Genomic DNA, 25,769 nt, shown 5'->3' with positions numbered 1-25,769 from the left:
GACATCACCTTCACCTCAGTAACAGTATGTCATCATCACCTTCACCTCAGTAACAGTATGACATCATCACCTTCACCTCAGTAACAGTATGACATCACCTTCACCTCAGTAACAGTATGTCATCATCACCTTCACCTCAGTAACAGTATGACATCATCACCTCAGTAACAGTATGTCATCATCACCTTCACCTCAGTAACAATATGACATCACCTTCACCTCAGTAACAGTATGACATCATCACCTTCACCTCAGTAACAGTATGACATCATCACCTTCACCTCAGTAACAGTATGACATCATCACCTTCACCTCAGTAACAGTATGACATCATCACCTTCACCTCAGTAACAGTATGACATCATCACCTCAGTAACAGTATGACATCATCACCTTCACCTCAGTAACAGTATGACATCATCACCTTCACCTCAGTAACAGTATGACATCATCACCTTCACCTCAGTAACAGTATGACATCATCACATCAGTAACAGTATGACATCATCACCTTCACCTCAGTAACAGTATGACATCATCACCTTCACCTCAGTAACAGTATGACATCATCACCTTCACCTCAGTAACAGTATGACATCATCACCTTCACCTCAGTAACAGTATGACATCATCACCTTCACCTCAGTAACAGTATGACATCATCACCTCAGTAACAGTATGTCATCATCACCTTCACCTCAGTAACAGTATGACATCATCACCTTCACCTCAGTAACAGTATGACATCATCACCTTCACCTCAGTAACAGTATGACATCATCACCTTCACCTCAGTAACAGTATGACATCATCACCTTCACCTCAGTAACAGTATGACATCATCACCTCAGTAACAGTATGACATCATCACCTTCACCTCAGTAACAGTATGACATCATCACCTTCACCTCAGTAACAGTATGACATCATCACCTTCACCTCAGTAACAGTATGACATCATCACATCAGTAACAGTATGACATCATCACCTTCACCTCAGTAACAGTATGACATCATCACCTTCACCTCAGTAACAGTATGACATCATCACCTTCACCTCAGTAACAGTATGACATCATCACCTTCACCTCAGTAACAGTATGACATCATCACCTTCACCTCAGTAACAGTATGACATCATCACCTTCACCTCAGTAACAGTATGACATCATCACCTCAGTAACAGTATGTCATCATCACCTTCACCTCAGTAACAGTATGACATCATCACCTTCACCTCAGTAACAGTATGACATCATCACCTTCACCTCAGTAACAGTATGACATCATCAACTTCACCTCAGTAACAGTATGACATCATCACCTTCACCTCAGTAACAGTATGTCATCATCACCTTCACCTCAGTAACAGTATGACATCATCACCTTCACCTCAGTAACAGTATGACATCATCACCTCAGTAACAGTATGACATCATCACCTTCACCTCAGTAACAGTATGACATCATCACCTTCACCTCAGTAACAGTATGACATCATCACCTTCACCTCAGTAACAGTATGACATCATCACATCAGTAACAGTATGACATCATCACCTTCACCTCAGTAACAGTATGACATCATCACCTTCACCTCAGTAACAGTATGACATCATCACCTTCACCTCAGTAACAGTATGACATCATCACCTTCACCTCAGTAACAGTATGACATCACCTTCACCTCAGTAACAGTATGTCATCATCACCTTCACCTCAGTAACAGTATGACATCATCACCTTCACCTCAGTAACAGTATGACATCACCTTCACCTCAGTAACAGTATGTCATCATCACCTTCACCTCAGTAACAGTATGACATCATCACCTCAGTAACAGTATGTCATCATCACCTTCACCTCAGTAACAATATGACATCACCTTCACCTCAGTAACAGTATGACATCATCACCTTCACCTCAGTAACAGTATGACATCATCACCTTCACCTCAGTAACAGTATGACATCATCACCTTCACCTCAGTAACAGTATGACATCATCACCTCAGTAACAGTATGACATCATCACCTTCACCTCAGTAACAGTATGACATCATCACCTTCACCTCAGTAACAGTATGACATCATCACCTTCACCTCAGTAACAGTATGACATCATCACATCAGTAACAGTATGACATCATCACCTTCACCTCAGTAACAGTATGACATCATCACCTTCACCTCAGTAACAGTATGACATCATCACCTTCACCTCAGTAACAGTATGACATCACCTTCACCTCAGTAACAGTATGACATCATCACCTTCACCTCAGTAACAGTATGTCATCACGGTCACCTCAGTAGAATCAAGAGGTTTATTTGTCACATACATACCAGGGCATACAGTGAAATGCGGGTGGTTGTGCAAAATACAATAATAAAATAGGCATAGAAAAAAATAAATAGGTAAGACACAAGATGTGCATGATAAAAAAAGACATGCTAAGTTCCTGAGAAACTGGTTCCTATGTAGCTACACTACTATACAATATACAATTTACAATTTTAACTCCGCCATTTTTATACTTAGTGTATCTAAACTATACTATACAATACCTCCTTCCTTTAAAGTGAAGTAACAGTCATTCTCCATCATGCTGGCCCTCTGCCAACATGTTTGTCTGTCAACATGTGATTGGTCAATGTACATTCAGTTGAAATAAAGGGACTCAAAATTAAACGGCCTATATGCACTGGAGGAATGTGTTTACCTAACATACTGAAGAAAATCGGGTCGGTAAGAGATTCATAATGTATCAGTATATTTTCAGTTTATCGCTCAGCTACTACTTATCACAGCTGAAACTTACAGGAACACGGCAACATCATGGGAAATGCGCTTACCGTCTTCTCCAGAGTCAGACAAGAAGATACTGTAGATGGACATTGGTATCCATCTTCTTGTCTGACTCTGGAGAAAACGGTAAGCGCATTTCCCATAATGTTGGCATGCCCCTTTAACAGAATTTGGCGTTTTGGCCTTTTGAAACACACACTCACACACCTACTGACGCACTCTGTAAATGCAAGGCTGTGCTGTGTCTGAGTCTTTCCTTTCTCTATCAGATTTGTCCATCTCAGAGGGAGACAGTGTTGGTTACTGCCGTGGTTCGGACTTCCACATAGATGTGAATTACCTACATTACCTGTGTGACGCCCAGCTGGCTATTTCCACCTCACACAGGTCAGTACCTATCTATCTCTACATCAGGTCAGATTTGCAGAGGTCATGTTTGGTGTGTAAATATTGCCTGTTGTGTAGTATTGACTGCCATATTCTTTTTGATGATTCTGAACTGTATTATTTTCTTTGAAAATTGTTTTTGGAGAAGTTGTACAGTGTCCTAGACAACCCTAAGTGGGAAGTGATCTTCAATGAGACATGTATGAAGCATCTCGTTCCAATTTCGCCCAGACTGTTTCAGGCCGTAAATTGATTTTTCTAGCTTACACACTAGCTTCTCTCCTTTCTTTTCGTAACCTTCAGGTTGTTCTATATATATCTCCCTATCTATGGGTGCGTGCAGATAGGCTGTCTTCACATCCATCTGATGTAAAATCAAATTGTCCTCAGCTGCTTTCTGCATCACTACCCTTACACTGGTCAGATTGGCTGTGGGGGAGAATGTTTCACTGTAGTCTATCCCCTCCCTCTGACTGTAACCTTTAGCTACAAATCTCGCTTTGTACTTGTCGTGGCCTTCAATACCCTCCTTGATTGAGTACACCCATTTCCCTCCCACTGTCTGTCTGCCCTCTGGTAACTTGGTTAGAGTAAAGGTGTGGTTGTCCTCTAGGGACCTCATCTCCTCATCCATTGCTCTCTCCCATTTACTTGATTCAGGGGACACTATGGCCTCTTTAAAGGTCTGAGGTACCCCACTGACTACTCTGTAGCAGTAATCAATGGTGGTAAGTGTACTGTCATCCTCGTCACTTTCTCTCCGGGCATAGTCTGTCAGATACTTTGGGGGTTTGTGTTCCCTTGAGGGATACCTCCCACTGCTTGGGGCACATGACGTCACCCTTGGGTGCTCCTCGTCATCGTCCTCTGGGGGTTGCTGACTCTCTGTCTGCACGACCGTGCTAAGTACACTAGGCTGAGGTGTCTCTGTTTCTTCACACCTTACTCTGGAGTCCAGCTCTGGCTCCTCTGTGTCTCGTTCTCACTTGTTGTCTTTGTGACAAATTTGACTAGCCTGTGTTTCTGCACTCTCCCTTTACCGGGATAATAAACTAGGAAAGCGGGGCTTCCTTTGTCGTGCCCTACAAAGAGTCCTTTTTCACATCTGGACTCGAGCTTTCCTCTGTCCTGCAGGTAGGCATAACACACTGATCCAAATTGGTGCATTCTAGCTAGATTACACTTCTTTCCTGTCAGTGCTGTATACGGGGTGGTGCCCGTGTGCTTATTAAAGCACCTGTTTCTGGTGTAAGCGGCTTCTTGCACCGCATAATGCCATAGACTCTTAGGTAAATTACTGTCTACTAGCTCAGTGGTTCCCAAAGTCGGGGTCGCGACCCAAAGGTGGGCCGCGAGCAGCCATGGGTGGGCCGCGAGATGATTAAAAAAAAAAAAAAAAACATAATTTTTTATGTATTTTATTTATTTTATTTTCTAAGTTCAGGCCACTGAACTTAGAAGCAGGCCAGGACAGTGTTTAGAATAGAAATTATATTCTATTGTATTCTAAAATGTGACTATATGGTTTTATATTAACTTAATAAATAAACAAAAACGAAAAAACATTTCAAACTAAATAACAGATTATGCACATAAAACGCTGAAAACAACCGAAGCAACAATAGTATTTTAATGAGACTATTATTATTATCATTATTATTTTGCAACAAGTTAGCCCTCTCATAAATAGCACATATAAATGAATAACTAACTTGAACTAACTTAATAGGATTGAAGTGATATTTGGCTTAAAAAATCGGTCGCCTGGCAAAAGAAAAAAGAAAAAAAAAGCCTGACGATGTGCATTGGGCCGCGGCTCTCTGACGCCTTATTTTCTGGGTCCTGGCCTGAAAAGTTTGGGAACCCCTAGCTTACACCTATCCATTTTGAAAAGAGTGCGCCATTCCCTCTCTGCCACTCCGTTCTGGTGTGGGGAATATGGACATGACGTCTTGTGTCTTATCTTGTTCCTTCTCAACAGTGATTGGAACTCTCTGTTTGTGAACTCGGTTCCGTTGTCGGACCTCAAGCATCTTATGTTACCATAAGGGGCTACGTCTGCCAGGAATTTCTCCGTGGCCTGGAGTGTGTCACTCTTTGCTTTGAGAAAGTAAACAAACACTGCCCCTGTACACACATCTGTAAAAGACTGTATGTTCTGAAGGGCCAGATTAACATTGAGAATCTACGTTTTATTGTTTTATATAACTTGTATATTATTTATATATATAAGCTATATCCCTTTAAGCCTTCATTTGAATCATAGCATTATTCGCTTTCCTCATTGGATAATGCCCTTGACGTCGGCGGCGCCTAGAATCGCGCCCCTGAGACAAGTTCAAAGACGAGTCTGGACATGTTGGGACATGCCTGGGGCCAGTGCATTGATCCCAAACAAGAGCTTCGGCTGCGCACTAGAAAGCCCTCTAAGTATATATATCGTGGAGGGCGCAAACAGTTGTTGGTTCGTTCGTCAGTACAACGGTGAAGTTCAACCTAATGCAGTAACGTGAAGTTCGTCCGGAGTAATGCAACAGTAGTAGTGGAACCTAGCGTATAGCAGAGTCAAGTTCGACCTAACTTAATGTGAAGTAAAGAGTCGTCATTTAGTGTCAATCGTATTACAGCAGTTCGTTCGGTGTGCAGCATTAACAAGCAGTTCGTTCGTTTAGTAACTAGCGTGAACCTTAGCAAGTGTGTGTGGACTTAAAGTAATTAGTGCCAGCACACGAGGTGGGCCTAGTAGCAGAACTATTGGACATGTGCACATTGGAACCTACCGCGGCGATATTGTAGAACCATTATTGGTTGGATTATAGTGATTGTGGAAACGTAGTACCGTGGAGAAGAGCATCGTTAATACCCACTGTCGTTTGGATTTAACTACCCTGAAGACTTGCTGACTTTCTACTATCATTCGCCATTAAAAGAGCGACCCAGTAATTGACAGTTGTATCTTCTGCATAATAATAAATACTGTAAATGATATCTCCTTGTCACCGTGCCATAATTAACTGTACTGTCTGGCAAGTAATAATAATAATAATATGTAGTAGTGGTTTAATCTATCACAATCTTTAATACAGTCAGGGTTTTGTAACCCCTCAGTTACACTGTACATATCTAAAGCCTCCTATAGACTCGTTGCTTACTGGACCGGCTAGATCTGTGTTAACTAGCGGTAAAGTGGTACCTTTACTTTTTCTGTGGGATTTCTGTTTCTCGATTGAGTAAACTTCCCCTTTATGCACACTACACATTCTTTGTCAGGTCTACGCTTTTCACCTTCAATGTGCATGCCTTCTGTCACTGCTTGCAGTTTCAGTAAATCCTCGTAATTACAATGACCCATAATCTCATGCCATGTCTGAATATCGTGACTGACAGTCACGTTACACATATCATTATTATCATTACACTTGTCGTTGTCATTACACTCTGTTTGCAGATAATACATTCTCTTGTACACCTTTATGTTAAATCGCGTACCGTCAGGCTCTACAAGAAAATGTTTACCGTCATTGAAGAATACTTTGGCACCGTTCGCAGTAGCAGCTATTACAGAGAATAGTTCTTGTGGGAACGAGGGTATGTAGAGAGCGTTCTTTAACATCACTGTACACCGGCTCAGTGGCCTTGTGGGTAGAGTGTCCGCCCTGAGTTCGGGAGGCTGGGAGTTCAAGGCCCGGCCGAGTCATACCAAAGACTATTTAAAAATGGTACCCATAGCCTCCCTGCTTGACACTCAGCATCAAGGGTTGGTTTGGGGGGAAGTCCTTGCGACATACTAGCGTCATGCCCAAGGGGTGTACTTGTACATCAAGCTGCCTCACGCTACGGAAACAGGAGATAGGCTCCTGCCCCATGTGCCGTTACGGCTCGAGAACCATTGGTTCTCAAAGGCAAACAACACCGGCGCCCCTCACTGTCTATGAGGCATACCTGTGCGTCTCCTCTCTCTTGCGCCAACCCGTAGGTGCGCTTCCCGTCTGCCAGCTCCATGCTGTGTCTCTCCGGGTGGAAAGTGTTGTCAAAGTTCTTGAACCGACTCCTGTCGTTGATGACGTGGGATGACGCACCTGTGTCCACGATCAGTCCCTTCCTTTGGGCCTGCTGCAGCTGTGTTGGCCTGGTGACGTATGCTGTCTGCGCCCCGAAGTATTCTTGTCCCGCTACTCTCCGGGCGTCGTCTCGATTCGTCTCACGTCGACCGTCGCCTCCATCTTGTCCACTGCCACCATCTTGTCCACAGCGGCCATCTTGTCCATAGCCGCCATCTCGTCCATGGCCGCCATCTTGTCCATGCGCGTATCGCGCGCTCTGGTCGCGTTTCTTCATGCACGCTCTGTCTGTGTGCCCCATAGATTTGCAGAAGCTAAACCAGACAGTCTTTGTGCAGTTACCTTTCCGATGGCCTTTTTCTCCGCATCGCCAACACGCCAGCTCCGTCATGGGCCTGGTCTTCTCCCTTGGCGTCGCTCGGCCCTTCAGCACCCTCTCTCCCGCCTCCGCGGCGGCTGGGTGGATATCTTCTGAGGCCTCGAAATTTCGTAACTTGGCCTTGAACTTTCCCAGCGTCATGTCTGCTGAACCGTGTGTTACCAGGAGTGTGAACGGTTTGTACAGCTCCGGTAGTCCCCTCATCACCATCGCCATCATTAGCCCATGGCTTGGTGCTTCTTCTGCACTCTTCAATGCCGTAATGATCTGCTCAGCTCTGATGACGTATTCGGTCACAGTCTTCTTCAGTGCTGTTAGTGTTATGTAGAGGGCCACGACTCGGGGTCTTCCTTGCCCGATATAATGTTCTCTCAACACTTCCAGGCTTTTTCTGCCTTTGTCTTTAGTGTCGCGGAATATCAGCCCCAAGCTTGTGTCGTCGAGCAGTGGTGCTAACTCACAGTATGCATCTGCATTATGCTTGTCGTCCAGGGCTTGTGCTTCCACCGTCAGGTCTCCCGTGGGGGCCGTCAAGATTGTCGTCTTCAGTCCCACACCGTGCATGCAGCATAACATGCGCTCTTCCCAGAGCTCATAGTCCTCTGCCTTTCCATTGAATGAGGGCCATTTGCTCCTTCCATTGGTCGCCTTTTTGATGGTAGGCGTAGCTTCAGCTCTGTTGGTATAGCCTTTAGCCACGCGGTGCTCCCGGCGCTAAACTAGCCTATACTTCAGCTAAACTTGCTACCCTTATTATTTCGCCCCTGCGTGATCTGGGCCCATAACCTGTTGACAGAGTCTGGCTATGGGGCGACAATAATATGTTCATGAGACATGGTTTCTCCCTTCAGCCTTTAATCGTTGTGGTTTATTATTTACATTGGCACACAGCAGCACATGAGTTCTCCTCTCCGTGAGAGGCAGGTGGGAAGAGATAGAGGGGGAGGAGACATCTCCTTAAATACCCTCTACCTGTCGGTAGCATTAGCGACTCCGCCTATAGTGCCCTCTAGTGGAAACAGTTATGCATAGTTAGACAGTTACTAGCAATCATATATAACCTCTAACTTTAACACTATCTATCTCTACCGCACACAGCTCAATACCTATCTATCTCTACATCAGGTCAGTACCTATCTATCTCTACATCGGGTCAGTACCTATCTATCTCTACATCAGGTCAGTACCTATCTATCTCTACATCAGGTCAGTACCTATCTATCTCTACATCAGGTCAGTACCTATCTATCTCTACATCGGGTCAGTACCTATCTATCTCTACATCGGGTCAGTACCTATCTATCTCTACATCAGGTCAGTACCTATCTATCTCTACATCAGGTCAGTACCTATCTATTTCTACATCAGGTCAGTACCTATCTATCTCTACATCGGGTCAGTACCTATCTATCTCTACATCAGGTCAGTACATATCTATCTATCTCTACATCAGGTCAGTACCTATCTATCTCTACATCAGGTCAGTACCTATCTATCTCTACATCAGGTCAGTACCTATCTATCTCTACCTCACACAGGTCAGTCAGTACCTATCTATGTCCCCCTCACACAGGTCAGTACCTATCTATCTCTACCTCACACATGTTAGCATGGATGGGCTGAGGTGAGAGTTTAGTGTGGGATTGGCTATCTTCACCTCACTAAGATCAGTACCTATCTATCTCTACCTCAGACAGGTCAGTACCTATCTATCTCTACCTCAGACAGGTCAGTACTTATCTATCTCTACCTTGGAGCAGAAGATCCCGGAAGGCATGCTCAAGCTAAAAGAGAGAAAGCTCTTCGCACAAAGGTCTTCCCGCTCTGCCATCAGGAGAAAGGTCTTCACCGCTCTGCCATCAGGAGAAGCCAGCAGAGGTGATCGAGGTGATCGAGGTGGTCGAGGAGAAGCAGAGAAACATAGAGAAAAAGGCTCATGTCTTCACCAGAGAGCTGAGCCTGGAACTCATGAACCGCATGAGCTGCAGGAGCTCTTAGACACTGAAGACCACCTCCGCTTCCTCCAGGGTTTCTCATCCCTCTCCACGCTTCTTCCACCAACCAAGAACGGGTCCAAGATCCGCCTCCACAGTCACCTCATCATGGGCACCACTGTGGAACATGTGGAGGAGCTCTTCAGGAAACTATTGAGAATCTGGATGAGTTCCGGCTGAGGAGGCTCAAGCTATTTCCCGGCCACTGCCACCAAGCCTCTTCAACTCATTCAGAACGCAGCGGCCCGCCTGATCTCAAACCTACCGAAGTCAGCCCGTGTCACCCCACTTCTTAGGGACCTGCACTGGCTCCCCATTGCCGCACGAATCCGCTTCAAGGCCCTCAACCTGGCATACAAGATTCAAGATTCAAGATTGTTTATTGTCATGTGCACAGTTAAACAAACAGTTTGCCATACAATGAAAATCTTACTTTGTTAGTCCGCCCTTCACACAAAATCACACAATACTTAACTAAAACATATTTAAATACAACCGAGTGCTAGAACATAAAATACTGTGCGGCAAAGGGAACCGCTCCCGCCTACCTCCGGTCAATGGTCTCTAACTACACACCCTCAAGACCCCTACGCTCTGCATCTTCTGGCCGTCTCAGACCCACTCCTATCCGAGCTCCGGGAGGGTCATCAAGGAGAAGCCACCTATTATCAGTCCTTGCCCCACAATGGTGGAATGAACTGCCCACCACAGTTAGGACAGCCATCCAATATTTTGCCGTCGACTAAAGACGCACTTCTTCTAAATAAAAATGTAAACAAATATCGAACCCTAACTAACCTTACTGTCATGCACTTGTCCTAATATACTAACCTACACTGTAGCACTCAACACTTTGATGAACATTGTTACTCAGCTGATAGAGTTGTGCCCTTCCTGATGACTTGTTGTACAGAACTTGTAAGTCGCTTTGGATAAAAGCGTCAGCTAAATGTAAATATAGATTTGCAGTAGATGTCGACATGGCAATGCCCGACCTCGTCCGCTCCAATGCCGGGAAGCAGGTGTGTTACGGAGACATACCGGAGTCTCCCCGACAACCCAAATGGTGTCACCTGTATGATGTCAATCCGTTGCACTGCCTGGGTAACCATGGTAACCAGTAGTAACCTGGGTAACCAAGGTAACCGTGTTAACCAGTAGTAACTGTGTTAACCAGTAGTAACCGTGTTAACCAGTAGTAAGGAAGGAAGTAGGAAGGCTGAGAGGGAGACACGAGTAGATAAATATTCTATTTTATGAGGACAGTATTTGGGTTTAGGCGGAGACACAGGAGAGAAGGTTCTGGTGGGATCTGATCCCAGGCCAGCAGGGAGACAGAGTAGGGGAGACACAGGAGAGAAGGTTCTGGTGGGATCTGATCCCAGGCCAGCAGGGAGACAGAGTAGGGGAGACACAGGAGAGAAGGTTCTGGTGGGATCTGATCCCAGGCCAGCAGGGAGACAGAGTAGGGGAGACACAGGAGAGAAGGTTCTGGTGGGATCTGATCCCAGGCCAGCAGGGAGACAGAGTAGGGGAGACACAGGAGAGAAGGTTCTGGTGGGATCTGATCCCAGGTCAGCAGGGAGACAGAGTAGGGGAGACACAGGAGAGAAGGTTCTGGTGGGATCTGATCCCAGGCCAGCAGGGAGACAGAGTAGGGGAGACACAGGAGAGAAGGTTCTGGTGGGATCTGATCCCAGGCCAGCAGGGAGACAGAGTAGGGGAGACACAGGAGAGAAGGTTCTGGTGGGATCTGATCCCAGGCCAGCAGGGAGACAGAGTAGGGGAGACACAGGAGAGAAGGTTCTGGTGGGATCTGATCCCAGGTCAGCTTACAAAGGTCAGGAAAGACTCATTCTGATTCCCCGCATCCCTACTTCTGATTCTGATTCCGATTCTGATTCCAATTCTGATAATTGTATTCCTCTTCTTCCACACAGGGCCTGTCTGCGGTGGTCCGCCCCGTACGACGGAACCAGCCCCACCCTGCAGGAATACCGCTCCGGAACAGACGAGGAAGAGGCAGATGAAGAGAGCGAGGTGGAGGAGGGGGGGAGAGAGGAGGAGGAGGAGAGGAGACTGAAGAGGGGCGACGCTGTGTTCTCCGCGACCCCGCCTCCCCTCGCCGCCCTGTCCCCCACCCCCCCCTCCTCCTCCTCCTCCTCCTCCGACACGGTTTCCGCGGGCAACCGGACAGGAAGAGCCAGCTCGGGCCTGGAGCTGGAATGGGACGACATGTTCGAGGAGTCTTCGTTGTCGACGGCGACACTGATGCAGCCACACGACGGGTGCGCTCCGACGGCCCCTCCCGCGCCCCCCCGGCACATTCAGGAAATGCGGCGCAGCGCCATCATGCTGATCCGCGGGTCCTACGTGGAGGAGTCGGACTTCCAGGACGACGTCTTGGTCTACGACCTGATCGCTCAGAAGGACGCCAAGGCGGTCGACCCCGCGGTGCGTCACAGCGCTCCGAGAGGTCAGGCGAGCGGGAGAACGGTGACGGAGACGGTGAACAGCATCATGACACACAGGCTAGGGCAGAGGACGAGCGAGGGGGGGGGGAGAGGAGAGGCCGGGAGGAGAGAGGAGGGGGGGAGAGGAGAGGCCGGGAGGAGAGAGGAGGGGGGGAGAGGAGAGGCCGGGAGGAGAGAGGAGGGGGGGAGAGGAGAGACACACAGGCTAGGGCAGAGGAGGAGAGAGGAGGGGGGGAGAGGAGAGGCCGGGAGGAGAGAGGAGGGGGGGAGAGGAGAGGCCGGGAGGAGAGAGGAGGGGGGGAGAGGAGAGACACACAGGCTAGGGCAGAGGACGAGCGAGGAGGGGGGAAGAGGAGAGGCCGGGAGGAGAGAGGAGGGGAGACAAGAAGAAGGGCTTAGAGAAAGGGAAAAGAGAACTCCGTGGCTCACTAATGGTTATTCCACCCAACGCCTCAACGAGGAGGAGGAGGAGGAGGAGGAGGAGGAGAGGAGGAAGAAGCCAAAACGTGACCACAAGCAAATAAACTCCAACTTGAACGGACAGGTGAGTCGTGACACGCGACACAGCGCACACTCGCACCCCCGCCCCGGCCGCACTTCAGAGACGGACTCCTTCGGGTCACCTGACCCCTCCGTTGACGTGGAAACCGGCGGCGACGCCCTCCCGCCTGTAACCACGGTGACCGGTGGCGATGACTTCCTGTCCCAGTATCGGGAGCTCATGCTGTCCCTGGGGGCAGAGCCGGACAGCGACGGCGATGGCGACATGGGCACATTCAAGAGGCGGGTGCGGGCGCTGCGGGAGAGACAGGAAGAGGAGGTGGAGGAAGTGGATTTTAACTGGCGCGAGGGAGAGGAGAAGGAGAAGGAGGAGGAAGGAGAGGGAAGGCGTGACGTTCCATTCACAGGTACGTCTGCTGCGTTCACTGACTGAACAAAAAAAGATGTGGACTCATGTTTTGAGGGTTAAAGATAGTAATACAATTTCTGAAGTGGTCACATATATCTGGAGAGTACGAGTGTGATGAGGCGGAGGAAGAGATGGAGATCGAAGAGATAGACTTTGACAATTGTTTTAGTGATGATGATGATTAGTAGTTTAGGGCACAAAATACAAATAGAAAAAAATACTTGAATGTTGTGTCAACAAAGAAGATATCCAGAACAGAGGACGAATTTACCGTATTACATACATGTATACCTACGTAAGAAATGGCATTGAAAGCAGCACTCTTGTATATAAGCATGCCAGAGATATATGTGACCACTTCAGAAATTGTATTACTATCTTTAACCCTCAAAACATGAGTCCACATCTTTTTTGGTTCAGTCATCTACAATAGTGTCTTTATTGGTAAAAATGCTTTATTCAAATCAAATCAAATCAAATTTATTTATAGGGCCCGACAACACACGTTAATGTCCCCATGGGCCGTACAGGTCTTCTTTAAACAAGTTAAGAAGACAACATAACAATAAGTCAAGAACAGAACAAGAACACCATAGGGTCCAAACATTTTTTAGATGAATGCAAATAAATGAAAGAATGCAAGCACTCCCAGACATACCCCACGCGAAGGTAAGGAAAAACTCACTAAAACCTAACAATAGGGAAAAAAGCTCCACAGGCAATGTGGAGGAGAGAAACCTTAGAAGGGCCGTTCAAGGGGGGATCTCCCTTCTTAGATGTCGGTGATAGTAGTGTTGCAGACGGACAGTTGGTAAGCATGCACTCATGTGTGTAGTGAACACAGATGAGTGCATGCAATAGCAACTGTACATTTTGAAAAATTAAAGATAGAGTTGATAGCGGATCTATTTGAAGCACAGGGGCGGCGCAAGAGGGTCACGTCCTCCCCGTCTTAGTCACGGGACATTCAGCACTCCGGTCGTTGCTCAGGGACAGCCGGAGACAGGGGGAAGGGGGGGTGGCACAGAGAGGGTCGCGAACTCCCCGACATCATCGCGGGACATCCGGCACTCCGGTCACCACTACGAAACCTCCGAAGACAGGGGGGCACGCAGAGGGGGTCGCAATCTCCCGGCCTTCGTCACGGGACGTCCAACACTCCGGTCAACACTCCAGGACAGCAAGTCATAGGAAGACAGGGAGACGGGACAGGCGTTAGACAGCTCATGAGATTGTAGTAGGCGGACATAGCAATAGATACAAGTGGTAGGCATATATGTGAATGGAGTAGATATATGAAGTAAGCGTATTATGTGAATAGAATAGAAGTACTTAACCCAGCAATGAAACCGCGTTGACTGTTAATCTGTTAACAGTCTGTTAATCAGTTGACAGGACCACGGACAGACGGCGGTGAATAACTGATCCAATGCCTCGGAGGTGCATGTAGAGCAGTCACTACAAGCTTGGCCAAGACCCCGAGGCATCCATCACCTTGGTCAGCGCCAGGAGACGGGTACTCAGAGAGAAGGGGGAGGGAGAGGGGGGGGGGGGGGGAGAGGGGGGGGGGGGGGGGGAAGAGTTAGAGAGTTCCCATGTTTGTGGTGCTGCAAAGGAGCAGACATGTAGTACCCTGTAGTGCCATGTAGTACCCCGTAGTGCCATGTAGTACCCTATAGTACCCCATAGTGCCATGTAGTACCCCGTAGTATCCTGTAGTACCCTGTAGTGCCATGTAGTACCCTGTGGTGCCATGTAGTACCCTGTAGTGCCATGTAGAGCTGTGTAAGCCATGTAGTACCCTGTAATGCCATGCAGTACCAAGTAGTACTCTGTGGTACCATGTAGTACCCTGTACCCTAACTAAACTACCCTATAGTAAACTACCCAGTGGTACCATGTAGTACCCTGTACCATAACTAAACTACACAGATTAATCTAAAGGTCAGTCCCCGACCAGGTGAGATCAAGGTAGGTTGAAGGAGAGAGAGAAAAGATGAGTCTTAAGCAGGGATTTAAAAGCTTCGACAGAGCAGGCGCCCCTGATGACGGCAGGTAATTTGTTCCACAGGTAGGGAGCGCGGTAGACAAAGGCTCTGTGGCCGGCGGATTTCTTTTTAACCCTAGGGGTCGATAGAAGCCCCGCATTTTGTGAGCGCAGAGCACGAGCGGGCGAGTATCGGGAGATGAGATCAGATAGATAGAGCGGTGCAAGCCCATTTAAAATTTTGTAGGTGAGGAGTAGCACTTTAAAGTCAGAGCGGGCTTGGATAGGAAGCCAATGTAGGGCGGACATTGTAAAGGTGTTTATTTATTCTTTGTAAAGGTGCCACTAATTTGCATACTAGTGATACAAACAGGTGATCATTCTGGGAATAGTTTTATTATGATTTTTGACCCTCAAAATATGGGTCTAGACCAGTGGTTCCCAAAGTCGGGGTCGCGACCCAAAGGTGGGCCGAGAGCAGCCACGGATGGGCCGCGAGATGATTTAAAAAAAAAAAAAAAAAAAAAATTATTTTTTTTTTACATTTTTTTTTTTCATGCCACTGAACTTAGAAGCAGGCCAGGACAGTGTTTCTAGTTGTATTCTAAAATTCTATTCTATTGTATTCTAAAATGTGACTATATGGTTTTATATTAACTTAATAAATAAACAAAAACGAAAAATCTACTTATTTCAACGAACATTTCAAACTAAATAACAGATTATGCACATAAAACGCTGAAAACAACCGAAGCAACAATAGTATTTTAATGAGGCTATTATTATTATCATTATTATTTTGCAACAAGTTAGCCCTCTCATAAATAGCACATATAAATTAATAACTAACTTGAACTAACTTAATAGGATTGAAGTGATATTTGGCTTAAAAAATTGGTCGACTAAAAAAAAAAAAAAAAAAAAAAAAAAAAGCCAGACAATGTGCATTGGGCCGCGGCTCTCTGATGCCTTATTTTCTGGGCCCCGGCCTGAAAAGTTTGGGAACCCCTGGTCTAGACAACCTACTTGTTCAGTTATTTGCAATATTGGCTGAAATAGTGACATTCATTTTTTGATGATGGTGTCATTAATTTGCATATAAATGATACATGGGACACTCTGACAGATTTTTTACATAGCCTATCCTTTTCCAAAAAAAATATCCAATCTAGAAACACTGGTTAACAATATATTTCCAGGGAGTGCATGATAGTATCCGCTTTCCTACTCAACTAATTGGTAAAAATGTGATTATTTTGTATTGACGGCACAGATTTGCATAGGCTACTTACATGTGATCACTCTAGGGATAGTGTTATTGTGATCTTTGACCCACGAAACATGGGTCTAGACACCTCATTTGTTCAGTTATTTGCAATATTGGCTGAGATATATTAAACAGATTCTTTTTGCGATTTTTTTATAATCGCGTCCTTAATTTCCTTAATGATACATGGGACACTCTGACAACTTGTTAACATAGCCTATCATTTTTTTCACCTTTTTTCCAATCTAGAAAGTCTGGTTAGAAGTATATTTCCGGGGGGTGCATGATAGCCCCCTCTATCTAACTAGACTAATTACTTAAAAAAAGAAAGTGGGGTGTAGTTAATAATAATAATAATAATAATAATAATAATAATAATAATAATAATAATAATAATAATAATAATAATAATAATAATAATAATAGATTGGATTTATATAGCGCTCTTCGTGACACCCCAGTGACCCCAGAGCGCTTACAGAGTCCATTATTCATTCATACACAGTCATACCGGTGGTGGTAAGCTACAATTGCAGCCAGAGCTGCCCTGAGGCAGACTCACGGAAGCGTGGCGAATAATCATCGCCTACGGCCCCTCCGACCACCACCAACATTCATTCACATTCATACGAGGCAAGTAGGTTAAGTGTCTTGCCCAAGGACACAACGGCAGTGGGATGGACATGGGCTTGAGCGGGATTCGAACCACCAACCCTTCGATCATTGGACGACCCGCTCTACCCCTGAGCCACGCCGCCCCACAACTAACTACTATAAACCTTCTTTTTCTATCAAATAAAGGAACAAGAACCTTGAGAGATACTCACGTGTCATAAATAAGAGATTGTTACAAGGATTCTGACATTCTTTAGAGTTTATACCTTTGTTCTGAAGAATCCAGATTAGATACTGTGTAGGGTTATTTAGTGTTGGCGTCCGACTAGCAGGCAGCTATTAGAACGTGAACGCTACAGATTTAGCAATAAACTCATTTGAGTGGTAAATTGTGCAGCCATGTGAGTGACTTTCTTTTGTATTATTATTTTGTAATAATTGTGTATTGCTTTAGTTAGCTTTTGCTTTTGGCAGCTATGCTGTAGTTCAACCTCTTCCAGTGTGAAGTTATTGGTAGATTAACCCTTTCACTACCACACTACCAAAGGGTTAACCCTTTCACGGGCGACAATACAGAAGGTGAACCCTTTCACTGCCACGTGACAACGGGTTAACCCTTTCACAACCACACCGCAGAAGGTTAACCCTTTCACTGCCACACGACAAAGTGTTAACCCTTTCACGGTTAACCGTCTGTAGTGTGGTGTAGTGAAAGGTTAACCTTCTGTAGTGTGGTAGTGAAAGGGTTAAAGCTATAGTTTACCACCAGAACCAGTGTGGTCCTCTAACGCGGACCGCCTCCTCCTCAGGTCCGTTCATCAGTGTGCTGTTGTCTCGCCTGGAGAACCTCCTGGAGAACTCCATCGCCGTCAACCTCTTAGTGACCGGCATCCTGGCTCAGCTGGCGTCGTACCCGCAACCTCTGCTCCGATCCTTCCTGCTTAACACGCACTACCGGCCCACAGTACGCACACTGTATCAGGTAACACACACACACACACACACACACACACCATATCTTGCATGTATCTGTCTAGGTCTATGTCGTTATAATCACGTTTTGTCTTAAGGTGAAGTTATGTATTACTACTAATGCTACTGTGTGCGTGTGCGTGTGCGTGTGCGTGTGCGTGTGTGTGTGTGTGTGTGTGTGTGTGTGTGCGTGTGTGTGTGTGTGTCTCCAGGTGTTGGCGTCAGTAGGCACTCAGATCCAGCAGTATGTGTCGGTCAGACCTGACTACCCAGACATGGTGTCTCAGGCCTGGAGGTTCCTACTGGCTAAAGACCACGACAGCAAGATCAGAGGTATATATTTTTCTTTCTTTTTCCTTACCTTCGCGTGGGGTATGTCTGGGAGTGTTGCATTCATTTATTTTAAATGTTTTGGACTTTATGGTGTTTTTGTTTTGTTCTTGATTTATTGTTTTTTTTTTATCCACTTTTTTCTCCTTATTTTCTATTTTTCTCCCATCCCAATTTCGCCTCGCCAATTCTCCCTTCAATTCTCCCCTCCCCTGTCTTGAACGTTGCTGGACTATGCCTCCCACTGGTCGGCTGTAGTGAGGACAGAAGCCTTGTGATGTCCCCTCCGGTACACGAGGAGGCAGCCTGTCGCATCTTTTCACCTGAACAGCTCGAACTCTCAGTGGCGAGGAGTAACGGGTGGGAGGCTCACGCTGCCCCCGATACTTCCTGATTCTGCTGTACAGGCACACCAACCGACCTGTAGGAGTCGCTGTCCACAACGTCCAACCGGCCACCGGCCACCGGTCCAACGGTCCACCGGCTTTCCCACCCTCTAACACTGCCAATTGTGTTAGTATGACGACCGGCCAAGCCAGTAGCAATGCCGAGAGCTGGGCTCGAACCCAGCATCTCCTGCGTTAGTGGCGAGCGCCTTGCCCACTGCGCCACTCAGCCGCCTGTTCTTGATTTATTGTGATGTTTCTTCTTGACTTGTCCGGCCCATGGGGACATTAACTCATTGACTGCCGGGGATTAGCCTTGGCCCTGTGGTAGCACTGCTATGCTTTAAAAGATAGGAGTGAGTCACCTTGTTTGTAGAGCTATAACTATATTATATACTATATTATAACTCTATATTATAGCTATGGTTACAATACTATGGCCCATTTGACATCACCTATCTGTCATTCAATATGTGAAAAAGTATACATTTTTCCATCCATGCATTCCCATGTTATACCGTGGTGAATATAAGTATGGTTTTAGAGCGGTCTAGGGTAATTCATGAAATCCTGAGTTATAGCCCTACACGTCAATTCCACTATAGACGTTGCCATTTCTTGCCTGTATACGCTATTATCCCGAAATCAAATCTATATCATAGGTATTATGTTCCATCATAAATGCATGAAAGGGGGGGGGGGGGGGGCGTTTCTGATTATTTGATTGTCAGTAACGGCATTCGCATTGAACACTAAAAACGCTTATCAGCCCGATCGGTGTAAAAGCATTGCAGGATCAAGCTAAAGTTTACGTCAGATCGTTCTTACCTGTGATCGGGAGTATTCCAAAAATTATATTCCAATTGTTTGATCGCCATCTGGTATATCCAATGTCCATTTGGCCCACGGTATAATCCACCACAACAAATGGATCGGGGATATTTGACGCGCTTCAATGGAACCGGGCGAACCGTTCGCCTTGCCCGAGAAGGAAAAATGAAACCCGAGACATTTGGCCGTCCCACAGCCCAGGATACAAGGATACAAAGGGTGCCCGATACCACCGCCTAGCGTGATGCAGCCGGTATTGCACTTTTACATTCTCAGGCTGATTCCCCATGTTAACCCAGAGTCTGTGTGCTTGTAATGAATAGAAATATCGAATAAAAGAAATAACGATCAAATAACGAGTAGGCCTATACTCGTTGTTGGCATTCAACGATTGGTGCCCAATAACGAGTATACTCGTCGTTGGCGGGGAATGAGTTCTATTTCATTATGGCCTCCGCTCAGCATCATTCTGCACGCACTTCACTTCGTGCACGAGCACTGAATAAAAAATTCCACAATGTACCTTTACATCCCAACATTCGTCTGGCCACACCCCTATCCGCTTACCTTCATAAGCAGGTGTGTGGTCACCTACTCGCCTCCTTCTTCACTTTCACCACAAGGAAGTGCCTTCGGTAGATCCCACACTTGACGAGGTTGTTAGTATAAGAAAGTTGGAAAACAAAAGAACAGGAGATACGTTGACATCATATCTTTATTTTCTCTCTCACTATTTTCGAGAATACGGAAAATTCGTCACTGGAGTGTCTGGAAGATGATGATCATTCTGAGTGACCTCCACCGGCTTTTTCGTATTAGGGGCTCGCGCCGCTGACATGCTCCCCAACTGCAGTCCTCCTGGCTGCGGCTGGATGGGTTTGGCCCTCCGGCCATACAGCTGGACTGTGGGAAGCACCGACTGTTGTGAGGAAGCGGTGGCTTCCAGGGTGGGGTAAGTACTGTTTTGCTTGCGAGCTCTGGTTGTCTGTTGATGCTGTGGGGGTTAGCTGACAATTTTATGAACGCCGGCCCCAGATTGGGATCCTCTGCTCGGCTTCTTAAGCGGCGGACGGAGGATCTTGGTCTGAAGCCCATGATGGTCAACTAGTGGGCCGCGACAGAGGCCTGGTTAAAACCCGGGATTCTCTGGACAAGCGGATGCTTCTCTGTTCCGTGCAGGCCCCATCTTTCACTTGAGTGGAAGTACACCCTAAACGAGGAAATGTGGGCATGGATTTTCGTTATCGGAAGATCCATGTTCAAGTCGGCTGCAGCCCAGATGGGAATTGTGCCGGCTCCGCCGTATGTCTGGTAAAATCACCGTTGAAAACTGTGTTTGACATTTCTTTTTCTCTTCTCTCTTAAGGATGAGGAGGGTTTCAGACGGCGGCCTGTCTGAAGTGTGGCTTGTTATGTCGTTGTGTACAGTTCAGGTGATAGCTGTTAGCTTGCGTGCTAGTTGTGGCCTACCTGTTAGCCAGTCAGCTGTTAGCTGCGGCGCTAGCCTGTTGTGTCACTAGGCTAGGAAACGTTAGCTTGTTGCTATCAGTCGAGAGCGGCTGTTAGCTTAATGCTACACTGTTGAACGTTGCTATGACTATAACATGCCTTAAACACTCTGACTATGACGTCATATTTGACAGAGGATGTTAGTCGAACCTACACCGGGAGCCCTGCCAGCGAGGACTGTGTCAACATGGAGAAACGTAGCGGCTGGGTGGCGCAGCGACGTTACCCTCGTCGCCAACGCGGGAGATGCCGTGTTCGACTTCGGTGTCCCGTTAACCAGATTGCAGTCCTCTCGGCTTGCGCTCAGGGTAGGAGTCCCGACCGGACTTTAAACACTTCTTCTTTCCTTCCCTTCTAAATGTTTTGTAATAACGATGTTTTCCAAAACGTGTGTTGCTGCAATACATTGAGGATACGACGCGTGTTGTGTGTGAATTGTCTTGTCACTGGTATAGCTTCTCTCTCCATAGAAATCGGCGTTGTTGTTTACATGTGTAAAAATGATCTGGTTAGTTGTGACGAGAACATGTGTGTTCATGTAACGTTTGTAACGTGGGTGAACTCACAACTAAGGGGGTTAATTAACCTGTGAAGCTATGCTTAGTGACATGTGATTGAGGAATGAATTCTTTTCTCAGCCTGTGATGACAATGGACAGTGTGTTCACATATTAACAGGGTTACCTGTTCAACTTGGTCGTATCAAGGGTAAGGTAGGAGAGGTGATCCCCCCGGTTTCCCTGGGGCTTCCCCCCTCCTCTCAGACATGTTTGGTTAAAATATATTGTGTCACTGTGTTTGTGGGGATACGATGTAACCCTCAGCTTAATTGCTGGGGTTGTGCTTTCCGCTTGAGAAACTATTTTTTCCTAAAGAAAAGATTGTTTGGTCACTTATCATGTGTGCTTAGCAAGGCCTGTGGCCAATACATAATCGAGGATTCTGTCTTCTCTCGTTATGAAAAACGGCGTTCCTCTGTAGTAGGAGTGTACTGTGCCATTTTTTGTTGTGATGAAGGGTTGTGTGTGTCTTTGTGATCTACAACTGGGTTAGGTTGGCCCACAGAAGCACATGTGTAAGTCTGGACTGGGGCTCTTAAAGGGGCCCTCTCTGTTCTGTGTTTTCCTTAGTAAAACTCAGGTAGCAGGTTATCACATGAGCTATGTGAGGCTGTTCGATGCTTCATGTAGCAGGCTATGACTGTGTCATGCTCTACTTGTCATTACATCGTATCATGGGTGAGGGGTCGTAAAGGGGTGAACTGGTAATCCTTTCCTCCCCTTTTCTGATTGGTCAGGAGTTAAACCTCCTGTCCTTCAAGGTTCCTGTCACGTTGCTGTTCGGCACGTTACAGGGTAAGAGGGGGGGGGGGGGGAGTTTCCTGGTCCCACGCCCTGGAAGATTGGGCGTGTGCACCGCGGAAATTCCCCCGCCATAGAGTACGTCACTGAGCGCGTCTCTAGTGGTAAGACTTCCGTGGGTTGTTCAGGTCCATGTTATGGATCTGTTTCAGGGAGTTGTCAGAGCTCCTCCTCACAAAGCTCCTCCTCAGAGTTCAGAGCCTCCTCCTCAGATTGCCAAGGTGAGTAGAACTTCAAAAAAGGAGTTCTGCTCTATTGTGTGTGTATTCGATTCAATTCGATTATTGAGTGTGTATTGGTTCCGTGCCTCCTCCTCGGAGAGCCCTAACCCAAGTGTTACATAGCTCAAATGTTGCAATATATTCTTTTCAATCTATAAAGCTCGCGTGGGAAGTCTCTCTGGGGATTTCCGTCTCCTCCCTGTGGCGAGGGTGGCGGGATGTAAAAATGTAAAAAGAAATTACCCTCAGCTGCGTCACGTGGGATTCATGTCAGTCTATGTTTCTTTCTTTTTTAAATAAAAAGAGGAAGGAACATGAAGCACGACGGCTCCGTGTCGTTCTCCCAGGCGACTTGGAGGAACAATGTCTGGTGTCTTGTTAGACTATCCTTTGATGTGTTTGGGTCTCGACGCGTATATAGTGCTGGCTCGGGGTGTTTCTGTTAAGAATCACGCAGGGGGCTAAGTGCGCCTTGGTTGCTCGTTATTAAAACAGCGTTTTTATAGGGCAACTGGGATGGAGTTTTGTCTCTTCTTTACTGGGTTGTCTCGATGAATTCTCGTTCATATCTGGGGGATGATAACGGAATAGATCAGAACATAGGTAGAGGGGTCTCACGCCCTTGGGGTGGGCCCAGGGCCGCCTCAGGGGGTGTGCGAGCAGTGCGGTCGCACAGGGCCTCGCGGGAAGGGGGGCCTTTTTAATTTTTTTTTGCGAGGCCCCCCTTCCTGCGAGGCCCTTTTTCATCACAGACCTAAAATCTAGTTTTGCTTACATGCTTATATATTTCACATTAGACGTTTGTAGAATAGTGTTCCGGTTTCTGCGGCTCTGCTGCTCTGCAGATAGACACGTTTGTAGAATAGTGTTCCGGGCTCTTCCCGGATCCACGAGGATCTACTAACTTTTTGATCTGTTGTCATGGTGATTTGGACAATCGCGCGTCGGGGAATGGGAAGGTCCGGCTTAAGTCAGGCTTGACTGGAAATTATCCGGCTAACTCAGTTATCCAGGTACGGGGAACGGGGCCCTGACCCACATACAACAGCAACAATAACAATAACTCTCTCTCTCTCTCTCTCTCTCTCTCTCTCTCTCTCTCTCTCTCTCTCTCAGAGTTGCTCCAGTCCCCCTCTCCGGCCGGTGACGTCGTCGCAGCTGACGGTTCCCTCCTCAACGGAACCTCGCGGAACCTTGTGGTTCCTCCTGGAACGTGGGGGAGCTCCGTCCTGCCGACCTGCCCCCCCCGGATCCCCCCCCTGATCCCCCCCCAGGCCAAGAGCAGAGTCCTGCCACCCTGCCCCCTGATCCCCCCCCAGGCCAAGAGCAGAGTGTTCTCCATCATCCTCTACGCAGAGTTCCTCAAAGAGCTGGCGGCCATCGCTCAGGAGCACTCCATCGCCCCAGACTGTGCTGTTGAGGAGTAGAAAGGAGAGGTCATCTGAAGGTTCCTGGTTTCATCCCCGGCTCCTCCCTTGAGCAAGGCACTGAACTGCTAACTGCTCCCATGGAGCATGGTTGCCTCCACTATCTGTATTATGTCTGTGTGTGTGTGGGGGGGGGGGGCTGCAGTATCAACAGTGTCAGACTGTGGTTGTACTGGGCAGCTCCTAGTGGTCAACATTGTCAGACTGTGGTTGTACTGGGCACCTCCTAGTGGTCAACAGTGTCAGACTGTGGTTGTACTGGGCAGCTCCTAGTGGTCAACAGTGTCAGACTGTGGTTGTACTGGGCACCTCCTAGTGGTCAACAGTGTCAGACTGTGGTTGTACTGGGCAGCTCCTAGTGGTCAACAGTGTCAGACTGTGGTTGTACTGGGCAGCTCCTAGTGGTCAACAGTGTCATACTGTGGTTGTACTGGGCAGCTCCTAGTGGTCAACAGTGTCAGACTGTGGTTGTACTGGGCAGCTCCTAGTGGTCAACAGTGTCAGACTGTTAAGAAGAGGCTGGTGTCTCCACATGTATCGGAGGAGGCAGACTGACAGTAGGGTAGTCTACACCCTCCCCAGACTGACAGTAGGGTAGTCTACACCCTCCCCAGACTGACATTAGGATAGTCTACACCCTCCCCAGACTGACAGTAGGGTAGTCTACACCCTCCCCAGACCGACAGTAGGGTGGTCTACACCCTCCCCAGACCGACAGTAGGGTAGTCTACACCCTCCCCAGACCGACAGTAGGGTAGTCTACACCCTCCCCAGACCGACAGTAGGGTAGTCTACACCCTCCCCAGACCGACAGTAGGGTAGTCTATACCCTCCCCAGACCGACAGTAGGGTGGTCTACACCCTCCCCAGACCGACAGTAGGGTAGTCTACACCCTCCCCAGACCGACAGTAAGGCAGTGCAACAACCAGGAAGGGAATTGCCACAACGACAAAAATTCTCGGATGGGAGAAAAACTAGTAGTAAATAAAATAAAGATAAATTTGGTGAACCGAGTTTCCATAGTAGTTCAGCAGAAACTCAAGACAAACTAGAGAGACACCTGCAGGACGGGTGGAGCACTCGAAATAATGTTTGGTGACAATCTCAACAGGTTCTCTGAAAAAAAGGCATAGATTAAAGGATCGATCTTGGACTTTTAAGAATTGATTTGATTCCATATTTGTTTTAATATATTTTCCTCAGCTGCTATAAAACCATCTCTATTATTACGGTTTTAAACACATCCTTTATATGCATTTAGATACTCTATATGTCCATATATATTTGTATACATTACAGTAAATATATATTCCTGGCTGTACTTGACGATTGAGGCTAATGATATTCTTTGTGATTATAATCCTCTGTGAATATGGAAGGATATTTATTTGTTAATATATATCAACGATTTTTAAAGACGGATCCTTAGACAAATCAATTTTCTATCTATTTTCTTGATGGGGGGGTCATTGGTGGAAATATTTTCTATACTTTTGAAATCGATAATCAATGAAGGTGAATGTTCTGTCTAATCTGTCATTATCTCAGTTGACCAACTCAAGATTTGAAGAGAGAATCACGGAACACTCATAATTAAGTTGATTCATTGAGGATTTGATGATACAGAGATGTGTTGGGTTGACACAGGTTGCAGAGCATTGAAAAAGATCACTGTGTAAAGAGTTGTTTGTCGCAATGTGTTAAAATGTGTTTAAATGTGCATTTGAATGATTTTCATATCTCTGTGTATTCAGTGGCTCAGTCGGTAGAGCGGTCGTCTGGCAAGACACTTAACCCCTAACTGCTCCTAGAGCAAGACACTTAACCCCTAACTGCTCCTAGAGCAAGA

At 46.8% G+C, this 25,769-nt stretch overlaps 1 protein-coding gene across 1 annotated transcript in view; it reads left to right on the top strand.

The window, feature by feature from the left end:
- The window catches only part of LOC311238677 (FHF complex subunit HOOK-interacting protein 1A-like), a gene marked incomplete at both ends in the record, with an annotated part of 100,026 nt that extends 76,107 nt beyond the window's left edge, over nt 1-23,919 (top strand). Inside the window, 6 exons of the mRNA XM_084326830.1 lie at nt 3,079-3,196; nt 11,571-12,138; nt 12,565-13,012; nt 17,693-17,865; nt 18,068-18,188; nt 23,651-23,919. Coding sequence (XP_084182956.1) covers nt 3,079-3,196; nt 11,571-12,138; nt 12,565-13,012; nt 17,693-17,865; nt 18,068-18,188; nt 23,651-23,919 — 1,697 coding nt within the window. The remainder of the gene's footprint in view (nt 1-3,078; nt 3,197-11,570; nt 12,139-12,564; nt 13,013-17,692; nt 17,866-18,067; nt 18,189-23,650) is intronic.
- Nucleotides 23,920-25,769: the final 1,850 nt, after the last annotated feature.

Source organism: Notolepis coatsorum (assembly GCF_963971535.1).
Source record: "Notolepis coatsorum genome assembly, chromosome: 1".
Lineage (NCBI taxonomy): Eukaryota > Metazoa > Chordata > Actinopteri > Aulopiformes > Paralepididae > Notolepis > Notolepis coatsorum.
The sequence above is the reverse complement of the archived record's forward strand: the minus strand, read 5'-3'. Positions and strand labels throughout refer to the sequence as shown.